At 36.8% G+C, this 12,451-nt stretch overlaps 1 protein-coding gene across 6 annotated transcripts in view; it reads right to left on the reverse strand.

Annotated features, from left to right (window-relative positions):
- Positions 1-12,451, reverse strand: part of ZEB2 (zinc finger E-box binding homeobox 2) — a 132,295-nt gene that overhangs the window by 3,238 nt on the left and 116,606 nt on the right. For all 6 annotated transcript variants that reach the window (XM_004032622.4, XM_004032623.4, XM_019022312.4 and 3 more), the window contains 3 exons: positions 9,957-10,065; positions 7,062-9,031; positions 5,165-5,345 (listed from right to left, as the gene is read on the reverse strand). In XM_004032622.4, coding sequence (XP_004032670.1) covers positions 5,165-5,345; positions 7,062-9,031; positions 9,957-10,065 — 2,260 coding nt within the window. The remainder of the gene's footprint in view (positions 1-5,164; positions 5,346-7,061; positions 9,032-9,956; positions 10,066-12,451) is intronic.

Below are 12,451 nucleotides of genomic sequence, written 5' to 3' on the forward strand. Positions count from 1 at the left end.
CTGCTATATGTCATTTCATTAATGGTCTTTATTTAACTGGAATGTCCACTAGAAATTTAGTGATGATAAATGTAGTAAGGTACAATATTAGAGTAGAAAGAAGTTATTTAACTGGAAGAGTGGAAATCAGAAAGGTATTTGTTGGTGACTACTAGTTATATGGGAAATAAAGACAGTTCTAATAACCTACTTCAAGGTAGCTCATACTCTGAAGAAAGCAAGTATAATTCAAACCACACAAGAACCACTCCTTAACTTTTGGAAAAGATGTTTTGAATGAGGTAAACTGGATAACAGAGAATCCCAATGGAGTGCCAAGAGTCTGCAAAGATAGCATGCTTTTCCATTTGGAAAGACACTGTGGTAGGAAGGTAATTTAAGAGGAAGCAGACGTGTATTTGGGAAAAAGACAAGAGGTTTTGTCTCCCGGGAAACTTCATGTCATTATGTTATGAATTTGGTCTCACTTGTGTGGACTTGGACCTTAAAGGAAAGGATGCTGTCAGGAGAAAGGATAAGACGTTTCTAGTCGCAGCAATTCATCCATAGGGGCAGTGTTAAATGAATATGATTATCTGGGTTCACATCCATCATTTATGACAGGCTGTGCATTCTCAGGCATGTTAACTTCTCTCAGGATCAGTAGGTAAAAGGAAGATCATTTGAGGACCTAACTCACGGACTGGGCATAAAGAATAAGGAAGACAACTTATATAAAGCATTTAGTACAAGGATTGCACATAGTAGGCACTCAGTTAATGTTAGATCATTTTATTCTTATTCATTAATACATGTTCAATAATTTCTCAAGTTCTAAGTAGGACGCATGCAGCAGGAGCAGAGTACATGGAAGTAATAAATCTGAATAGAGAGAAGAGAAATTGTAGATGAAAATTTTCTTGATGCTCTAGTTGCTATGGCGTGTATGGGCAAACTGTCCTACAACCTCTTTTGGATACTAACGTCTCATTAGCTCAGGAGCACAAAAAGGTCAACTACTTAGGTAACTTCTGGAAGAGACTGTATGAATAATTTTGAATGAACATTATGATATGGCTTTCTTTTCCAAAGCAACAAAACACAGAGCAGTGTCCAGAGAGAGCAAGCATCCTCTGTTATAGGTTTCAAGGCCTGTTAGCAATGCTTCGGGCATGCCCACTAAACTGCAGTCTGTCTTAGAGATATGCCTTGGTTATAGACATTCAATTTTCAGAGAACTCATTCGATAATAAACAGTATGCTTGTAATAGGTATATATTAATCCTGCATTATGAATTGACAACCTGAAAAAATAAAATGTTCAGTTATGATACCATGCAAAGGATAGAATCTGGGAGCAGGTGAGAGTTTTGACATATACCTTACACTAAATAGTCTACCGATCTCCAGAAGTTTCAGTGGTAAGCATTTAATAAATTCAATTTAAATAGTAACTGACTTGGACATTCATCTCTTTTTAACTTGTTTTGTTGGTTTACCTGATTCAAATCAAGATGTCCTAGAATTAAATTTCCACATGACCAAGATTCAGAACATCCAAATTGATACTGAGTGAATCAAGCTTTCTTAGGGTAAATATTTTCTCTAATATCTAGATTTGTGATTCACCTGACAGCTAGAATGGTAACTGAACTTAATAATAAATGAAAGGTTTGTGGTATGAAAAAAATTACCATATAACTGAGAAACAAGATTGACTGGTAAATTTATTTAAAACTTAGACTTATCTACTCAAAAGTAGAAACATTTGTATTACTTTTCTAAATAAGGTGGGTTTCAAAAGCACCTACCATGATGTCTCAACAGAGAAAGAACTCAATAAAGGTCAGATTTAAATTTTAGAATACAAATGAGTTCTTGACAGTGCCTAACAGGAGTTTCAGAGTTTTTAATTTCACAGTCCTTGTTTGTGACAATTAATTCTGTTGAAGTCAACATTTACATAGTGTTTCCCTCCTCTGTCCCAGTCCCAGGTCCCAGGAAAAGCAAGCAAGCAATAAGCCATTGGTAAGAAAAATGAAGCATGATGACTTTGGTATCTGCCTAGGAAATAAATTGAGGCAAAAAAAGCACTGGGTCTCAAGAATAAGTAGCTCATAATTTCCTTCTTAAGTTAAACGATTCTATATGTAAAATTGTAGACAGACATCACAAACACACTTTACCAAGGACACATTCATAATCAATGCATAATGAAATGATGATTCAATTTTATTTCCCGAGCTTAGAATCAATCAGTCCCAAGACAGTTCTCACTTATAATTTTCATCTTAGTGCATTCTCAAAATATTACTAGTGCTTAATGTAAACAAATGAAAGGCTAGTGGGATAGGAACTATCCCACAGGTTCAATTGGGATAGGAACACGGACTAAATTTCCACATACATCACATCAATAGAAAATCCATGAAGAACTTGATTTGAATAGAACCTAATACACTGACAGTAGTAATGTCATGAGATGTTTGGTCAAGTGACCAAAAAGTTAACACGCTGGAAACTTGACAAGTTGGAAAGCCAACAGGAAGATAATTAATCACAAGTTTAGAGAAACCATTGAATGATTAGCATCTTGTTGCTAGGCAATGTTTTGAGGCAGCAGCTCTCACATCTTGAAGGAGCAGAATATTTTATTTTTACTTTAAAAAATAAAGTTTGTTTGTTTATTTATTTATTTATTTATTTGAGATGAAGTCTCACACTGTCGGCCAGGCTGGAGTGCAGTGGCCTTATCTTGGCTCACTGCAACAACCTCTGCCTCCCGGGTTCAAGTGATTCTCCTGCCTTAGCCTCCCAAGTAGCTGGGATTACAGGCATGCACCACCACACCCAGCTAATTTTGTATTTTTAGTAGAGACGGGGTTTCTCCATGTTGGTCAGGCTGGTCTTGAACTCCCGCTCTCAGGTGATCCACCTGCCACTGCCTCCAAAAGTGCTGGGATTACAGGCATGAGCCACCACATCAGGCCTGAAGTTTATTTTTCAAATAAATTATGCATATTTGTGTTTGTCAACTTTTGGGCCTCTCAACTATCTACAGACCTATGAAGGTTACAATTCTCTAATTTATAAGAAGTAAATATATTGACTGGATGTCAATGTGTATGATAGCCCTCACTAAAATAAAAGTTGTACACTCACCGTGTAGTAAATGATAGAGTTTGCATATGGTCATATAATAAAACCAATCAGAGAGGGAAAGATGCCTTCAGTGATGTGCCTATTGTAGCTGAATAATGGAATACAAAATATATTTAAGGTTGATTGAAATATTAAAATTAAAGCAAAATTTAGGTATGAAAATATCTTTACTTTGTAAATGCTTAAGTAGCACTTAGTACTAAATAAAATATCTATGCTAAAAGAAAATTTTGATGTTTCAAACATTGAATTATATAACACAAGTATAAAAGCTGTTTGGATTTAGATTGGGTTGTCTTTAAGGTATCATTAAACTTTTAAAATAATAACCATGAATATCAGACAGCTAAAGAAAAAGAAAACTGTATTGGTTGGAGTAAGAACCCTGTTATTTATCAACCTTGTTCTCTTCACAAAAACCCTCCCCACACTATCAGGCTGATGCTGGTCACTTGCGCTGCCTCCAGCATGTGCCCAGTGAGGAATAATAGCCGATGATGAGTACGAGTACTTCCCAAGGACAGTTTTCAGTGACAGAAAAGAGTGCCGTGTATCTAGGCAGTCAAAATATGACAGGAAGTATTCACCTTCCCTTCGCTTTTTTTTTTTTTTTTTTTTTTTTTTTTTGAGATAGGGTCTCACTCTGTTGCTCAGGCTGAGGTGCAGTGGCACAATCACGGCTCACTGCAGCATCAACCTCTTGGGCTCAAGCTATCCACCTACCTCAGCCTCCCAAGTAGCTGGGACTATAGGCTTGAGCTACCACGTCCAGCTAATTTTAAAAAATATTTTGTAGAGTCAAGGTCTCACTATGTTGTGCAGGCTGGTCTCAAACTCTTGGGCTCAAGCAGTCTTCCTGCCTTGGTCTTTCAAAGTGCTGGGATTACAGGCGTGAGCTGCTGCGCCTGGCTCATATTCCCTTTTCTGTCTTCCTTCTTTTTCTTTTGTGCCTCATCATCGCTTTTCCCCCAAAAAGCTTTCCCCCCAAAGTCCTAGTCTTTTTTCCTCCATATTGAAATGTTTGATACTAGACTTCCTGGTTTAGAATGAGTTGTTTTCCTATACTCCCCTATATTTTTGTTCCCTCTTGCCAAAATTTTGATTGAGATCCTACACTTTCCCCCCCCCCATCCAGGGCTAATAGAGCATGCCAAATTTCCAGTGGAGAAGAATTGGAGATGGGCTAGGGGTAGGGATGAGGTTCAGCTACCTTATTGTTCAGGGAGGTGGGGATGGAGCCAGGGAGGAAACACAAGTGGAGCTCAACCACAGAGCTGCAGATCTTGGATTGTGGGAAGTAATATTAAATTACATATGGTACTTCATCTTTCTTTTCAAAAATTAACCCACTATCTCTCTACTCATAGTGAAGAATTAGGCTGTTTTCTTGTCAACTCTTTGTAATTGTTCCTAATTAGTAATGCATGAATTGGAAATATACTAATTAAAATTTAGAAAGTTTTATTTCAATCTTCCAAATATAGGTGGTTTCAAGTAGCTCATCTGATCTATTACTTTTCTTTTATGACACTAATGCCTTTAGTTCTTTCAAAATGTGGCGAATTTAAAAAAAAAAAGCAAACAAAATTACCCCTAAATTATGGCTTTCTTGGTGTTTTGGATGATGAAACTAATGTATTACTGTCTGAATTTCTTATTATATTTTTACATATATAGGTTCATCTTAAGCTTTGAAACTTAAGAATTCGAAGGTATTTTCAATAACTGGCTGTGTCATGCCATTTCATTGCCCTGGCCATCTGACTGTCCCTTTGACATAATTTCTAAATTTGGTTTACAGAGTAACTGGAAAGATATTAAGACAAGCACACTCATAAAGACATGAATGATCCAATAAACAGGCAACAAAAAAGTCCTACTGAGCTCGGCAAAAGCATTATTTCTTCCTTGTTGAAGGTATCAGCATATGTCACATCTTATGTTGCACAAGTGTGCTCATTAAATATTATGAAATGTACAGCAGGACGGGAAGCTCTAACCAGTTAGGCAAAGTCACTCATACCTGTGTGTTCGTATTTATGTCGCAGAAGGGAACTGCTTTTCTGGAATGTCTTGTCACATAAGTCACATGCATACATGCCGCTCTCTGTCTTCTTGATCTTCTTGCGAGACAGACAAGAGTCGGAGTCTGTCATGTCATCTAGGCCTGACATGTAGTCTTGTGCTCCATCAAGCAATTCTCCCTGCGATAGAATCACACAGTTCAATACAGTGGCTTCTCTTTGTGCTCACACCAAACAACTTCACATAGGGGGACATTTGGAGAACCTCAAAAGTGCTTGCTACTAATTGATCGAGTTAAACATTTTTTTTTCCATGAACAATATATGAGGTCTCAATATGCAGTATATGCAACAATATATGCAACAAAAATATAAACTTCTCTGCCCTGGAAGGTAGATCTCACTGTTTTTCAAGGACAGGAAATGGTCAACTCTGAAGGTGAGAGAAACAAATTTTTCTAAAATCCTTCATTTCCTTTATACCACGAAATACCCATAAGTGAAAATTTAACATTGAAATTTGTGTATTTTCCAGTATGCTTAACTTTAGAAATGATCTGTAGCTGTAGAAACCCGATTTTAATTGAATTTTATATTTAGGTACAAAATGTTATTATTATGCAATCTATTTAAATGTATGTCTACCAACTAAAGGCCTCAAGCTATATTTTTATATTTAATTTTCTAATTTGAAATAGGGAATATTAATAACACTTTTTATCAATGTTCTATGTTAAAACAGCCTTCAGCATTGAACAATAATGAATGTGGATCAGTAAATTATTAAATTTCTTGATATTTATTTTGTCTTGATCCAAAGGAGTGCAAATTTGCATGATAACATACATTTCCATTTGCTAGCCCACAGTTCAGTTTTCTTAGACTATGTTTGTACTAATTAATATTAGAGAAGATTAAATAGGCTTAAATACATTTACAAAGAGGGCAGATGTACTATAAATTGGAATACTGGAACAGCTGTTACAGAGGTGCACTGCTACTTATGCTCCTATTTTGCAAACAAAGATTATATGCTGCATAATGTTAAAATATAACTGCTTTCCTATTTGATAAAGCATAATTATTAACTACTTTGAAGATTTGGTAAGAAGTCATGTGAAATATGGAAGATATTTTTAAAAATACTCTTCAAAATAAACCATTCTCTGTAAAACAAAAGTACCTATTAAAATGTGTATATACATTATTGCAAGTGGTGCACATCTTTATATTTATTTATTTATTTATGTATTTAAGACAGAGTCTTGCTCTGTCTCTCAGGCTGGAGTGCTGTGGCACGATCTCTGCTCAGTGCAACCTCAGCCTCCTGGGTTCAAGTGATTCTTCTGCCTCAGTCTTTCAAGTAGCTGGGATTACAGGCACCCACCACTACACCCAGCTAATTTTTGTATTTTTAGGACAGATGGTGTTTTATCATGTTGGCCAGGCTGGTCTCAAAACTCCTGACCTCAAGTGATCCACCCTCGCTGGCCTCCCAAAGTGCTGGGATTACAGGCATGAGCCAACACACCTGTCCTGTGCACATCTTTAAAAGCATGTGACGGTTATAAACTTTAACTTCTAGCACCTAGGTAAGTCCTACCAAATATTGTCACCAAAGTTTAATTCTAAAAGCAGATGAGTCCATCTAAATACATCTCAAAATAAATATTAATTTCTTCTTTATCCTTTTTTTTTAAAGCAAATGTGCTTAGAGTACAGTGATCCACTGTTTCATCCATTTTTCTAGCCCACTGACGGTTTTAGGTTCATGTTAAAGCAAACTCTTCTGTTTCTGCTGAGTTTTTTCACTAAGATTTTTTTTTTCCTACATGCACATAATCAAAATAATTGCCATCTCTTTTCTTCAGAGCAGAAAAACATTTGTCTCTTTACCTGAAATCCTTGTTTCCGCTGGTACTTTCTCCTTTGCTGCATATCAGCAAAAGTAGCTGCTCCAGTTGGGTAGGTGTAGGCCATATGTGGTAGGAAGCTCATCTGATCCAGTCCTGGGTATGGTCGTAGCCCAGGAATACTGGTCTGGACTGGTGGCATGAAAGTAGCAGGGGGAAATGCGCTTTGAGGTGGAAGAGCTGTGTATAAAGGTTTGGCACTAAATGGGTTCATGCCGAACACTGGGTTAGTGCTTTTGTTGTCCAGATTATTTGAATTTGAAAATTCCTTCTTGATAAAAGTCAAGTTCAGAGGCTCATCTGAGTTTTCAGATGAGGAAGAAACACTGTTATGATCTAAACTGATGCTACTAGCTTTTGTTTTGTTCTTTGTGGCTATAATACTTTTGGGTTCTTTCATTTGTTTTGGTAATGACAAGTCTAAAGGCTCAGCCTGGAGCTCCTCAGAAGAGAAGCTGTTTGGAGTGTATGAACTACTGTGGGAGTTTTTAGAAGATGTGGAGGAAAGATTTAAGGGAGAAGGAGTATTACTCCTGGAGTGGTCCAATTTTTCAACTGGTTTAATATTGGTAAAATGGGAAGGTTTTGTTAGCCTGAGAGGAGGATCACAATTCGTAACACTGTTGTGGAGTTCTGCTATAGATGGTGATGTTATGGAGTCCATAGGTTTTACAGGAGACCTGGGTAATAAAGAGTCTTTTGTGGGAGGGTTACTGTTGGGAGCTAACGGCTTGGAGCTTCTTTCCAGGGATGGGGACCTGGAATTTGAGTACTGGTAGACTTTTCGTTGTTCAAACCATTCCTTCACAAATTCCTGAGGAAGGCCCACAGCAATGGAAATTTTCAGCAGTTCATCGGAGTTGGGCTCCATGTTCATAGCATAGTATGCTTTGAGTACAGACATGTGGTCCTTGTATGGGTTGATGGGGCTTGTCATTCCTTTCTCAGAAAGTACAGATGACAAGAGGAGGGCTTTATTATCAACAAAAACTCCGGCTTTGTTGGGGACTATGTTTTCATGAGGCTGCAGGACCGCCTTGATCTCTTCATTCATCTTACAAAGGTAACGTTCATGCTGATGCAAAGGGATGGGGCCAGGAAAACTTTCTTTACAGAACTGGCATGAAAATGGAGTGGATATGTTGTGGTTCTCAATCATTTTGTCATCGGTGACCAAATCTATTAAAGTACGTAGCTTCTCTTTCTTTATATTACTGATCTGTCTCCTTGAGTCAGTAGTCAAGCTCTGGAGGCAAGCTTTGGCTTCATTGACTTTTTCCAATGTATAGTCAATAATACTTTTAGTGGCACCATTATGACTCACTACCGGAAGACCGACAGGCGGAATATTAGGAGAAGTAACTCCTTGTTCCTCAGGTTGAGAGCATGGATCCTTCATGTGATAACCTTTCAACTTTGAAATTTCTTCAGCCTTGCAGTCCATTTTTTGCCTGGAAACAGTATTGTCCACAATCTGTAGAACCTTTTGTACCTCACTTAAATTACTATTCATGGTGGGAAACCCAAGTAAAGGGGCTTCCATCCCTACACCTAAGTGCTGCATTGGACTCTGAGCAGATGGATGAACTCCTAAAGGGCTGGTGGCTCCAAGCCCACCATTTATAAAGGGACTAGTGCCGCTAAACCCGTGTGTAGCCATAAGAACTTTATAGTCATTGAAGTCTAGTGGTTCTGTTTTAATTTTAAGTAGGCCTGTCTGTTCAGACATACTAAGTGGTTTTCCATTCTCCAACTTGTTTCTTAACTGGGTAATGGCTGAATTAGTAGGAGAAGAAGAAACAGAATTAGGGGAAGAACCTGTCTTGATATTGTTTCTCATTCGGCCATTTACAGAGATTAAACCAATACATTTCTTGCTGCTGATGTGCGAACTGTAGGAACCAGAATGGGAGAAACGTTTCTTGCAGTTTGGGCACTCGTAAGGTTTTTCACCTAAAATGATAATTAAAATTACCGTTACATTTCCTTGATTAGGTAACAATTGCAATTGTCTACCAAGAGAAGAATCTGTGAAACCAAACAAAAGGAGCACAATGGGGTACCTCTACATTCTAGGTACTTAGATTAGAATTATGTGACCATAACCGTTTCTGAGCTTTATCTACCCTGGGAGGACATAATTCAAGATGTTCACAGTGGAAGGTAAGGGCTATCTATGCCTTTTTCAGCTGAGATCCCAAATCTTGTCTGCCATCGGCAGCCTCCTATTTAAACAGAGTGTCAGATTAATGTGTGGTCAATAGCACAATAAAGATGTCACAGTATTTAAAGGGAAGTGTAGCCGTGGCTTTAATAAACTTTGTGGAGATTCCATTGATTCTACCAATCCAACTAGTCCTTTGAATAGCATCCAATTTGGTAATAAAATGCTTGGCAGAGCTATCAAACTAGTTACAAAGAGGAAATCTCAGTGGTAGGATTCTGTTCTGTGATCCACGGCCCTCAGGAATCAGGGAGTATTTAACATACATAGCTCTTATCCAAAATTCTTCACCCTTTTTTCATGGTTAGGTCTCAAAAATTAATATCCTTCAGAATTTGCCAGTTGAGTTTCCTCAGGCCAAAAATATTTATTCTGGAGAAGCGGTTTTAAAAGGACAAAAAGGAGCCTCTAGATTTTGTAATAAATCAAAGCATTTGTAATTTTTAAGACATGTAAGCATTCTGCTTCTTTTTATAAGACAGTGTTATTGGTTGTACCATAAGTCTCATGAACACAAATCAGGCACACAGTTGATGAAATAAATGGATAGTTCCAAAAAGCTACAAATAGGACTGCGTAAATTTTAAACAATCTTTTAAAACTCCCCTAATTAAGTAAAATGCAAATGCGAGCTCCAGCACCTCTGCTACTCACCACTGTGAATTCGCAGGTGTTCTTTCAGATGGTGTTTATATTTGAAGGCCTTGCCACACTCTGTGCATTTGAACTTGCGATTACCTGCTCCTTGGGTTAGCATTTGGTGCTATAAAAGGAGAAAGACTGACATCAGTTTTGTGCAGAAGGAACAAAGAAAATTTGTTACGAATATTTTTAAAAGGCCTCTGTTTTTCAGACAGGCCAAAAGGTTTGAGTGCATGCTTATTTATCTGCTCAGTCTTTCAGAGTTGCAATAAAAGTGATAATGTTGGTAATAAAATTGGAACAAATAAAAAAAAGTGCTTTCACATGCACATCCAACACTTGCTTTAGAATTATTTCTGTAGTGTCTTTTCCAAAATGTTTCTTTGAACCTTTGGGGACGAGGAAGTATAACTGTAAAGATATTTGTTGTTTTTTGTGTTTACCACAAATTCTAAAATATGAACATTCTCTGCTAGAATGTGACAATTCTGTCAAGAAAAAAATATTTTCCTGAAAATTCTGAATAGTCTCAAGAAAAACCACCCCCACACAATGAAAGTTATCAATTTTTTATATCAGCATATAAGTATATCTTATACTGAAGCAATCTGAAATTTAAAAAAGAAAATAAACCCTATCCCAAACCAAAAACACACAAACAAAAAAACCTTGACTATAAATATTTTATTACATGATGAGCATGTTTAAATATCCTATTCATTGTGCTAGTAGCAAATATAAGCCCAGTTTTTCCTGAGGTGTCCCCTATCAGATTTGATTCATTATCAAACGTAAGAGACAACATCTTGGGTTATAGCTGCTTGAGCAGTTTTATCACAGGCCAGTAGGAAAGACTTCAACGACTTTTCATTTTCCTTTTTAGCAGTGTGCTAGGGAGTAGGGACAAAAAAGGAAAAAAAAGTTTGCTGAAAAGACAAGTTAAAAGCAGCAAAGATATAATCAAACACAGCTGACCTTTTTGAACAAGGGGAAAAAAGCAGTGTGACTTAGAATTCTGGAAAAAAAATGCAGTCATCCACTCTGGATGCTCAAGGTAGGAGGTCAGCCTTTTTCTAGCAGCAATGACACAAAAGCCTTTTGCAAAAAGACAGCACAGAAACGGTATGACAACTGCTAGGGTGTGCTGAATCTTCCCACATTCCTAGTGAGACAGATGGTGTTACATGGGACACAGGGAGGTTTGTTCAAACAGCAGCAACCTTCAAAGATCAAGCAGAGCCCAGCCCGCCGAGCGCCATTGAGGGACCAGCGCTCATATGTTGCTGAGTTGCATAAACAAACAGCAACAGCTGCTTTGTCTCCCCCCACAGCCCTCAGAGGACTACTATAAACTTTAGTTGTGCCACTGTTAATATGATACAATCATTTTAATTCACTAATTGTAAATGCCATGAGCAAATGAGGGGACTTTTCAACACCAAAGCTACCATTCATAATGCGCCAACACAATCACACTTCTGCATGTGAAATTTAAAGCGGTTGTGCTAGATAAATATCTAGGCACTTTTTTTTTCCTAGAGTTTTTGTGCATATAAGCAAGGGGAGATAAACTGTTACATAAGTGCAACTATGCAAGCATATTTTTTATAACTCATCTTTGAAAAGCATTCAGGTGACAAGCCCAATCAGATATAAATGGAATAATTTACATGAGCTGTTCTCCTAAAATAGTAAAATTCCATAATCTAGTCTTATCACCATTATTGACTGTGTTTGCTTATCCTCATTTTCCTTATTCAAAGAAAATGAAGGTTATAAGGAAAAACTAAGAATTTTGAATACAATATCGTGTTCAATAATTTTAAAAACAGACATGGTGTCAAGACTTAAATTAAGTGATTCCGGATCTGTAGGGCCAGTTATTGTGACTTAAGGCACACCACTTCTGTCCATGCAAACATATCATAATATCAATTTGCAGAGTCAGTCCTCCCAGTGGGAAAGAGGAGTTTTGATGTAACATTTAAGGAACACTGCGAATCAATCCTATTCAGTTGTTTTAAAGATTTAAGAAGCTATACTTAACTGTTGAAGACAGAGTTTTTATTTTTGAGACAAGTAAGCAAAAAGGGGGAGTAATTTTAACATTTAGCTACAAATATGTATATTAAGGGATCATTTTTAATGTACATCCAACGTTTTAGTACTAATCCAATTTATTTTATATATATATATATATACACAGATAATATATGCCTTTTTGATTTTCCTTAAAACACTTAATTAGATTTCATAAACTAGTAGCAGCTTATAAAAATACTCTAAGTACTTGAAGGTGTTATATGAAAAATGAAAGAAATACACACTTCTTTTTCTATGACTTAGATCCTATATGAAAAGAAAATTTCTAAGTAAAGCGAGGTGAAAAATGGAATTAAAATTGCTGAGATGTTTAATAATGTATAATTAAAATGCTACAATTTCATTCACTTTTTGTGGAACATAAAAATGAAACTAAAGTCAAGTTAAAGTGCAAATAAAATTTC

Source organism: Gorilla gorilla, chromosome 11 (assembly GCF_029281585.2).
Source record: "Gorilla gorilla gorilla isolate KB3781 chromosome 11, NHGRI_mGorGor1-v2.1_pri, whole genome shotgun sequence".
Lineage (NCBI taxonomy): Eukaryota > Metazoa > Chordata > Mammalia > Primates > Hominidae > Gorilla > Gorilla gorilla.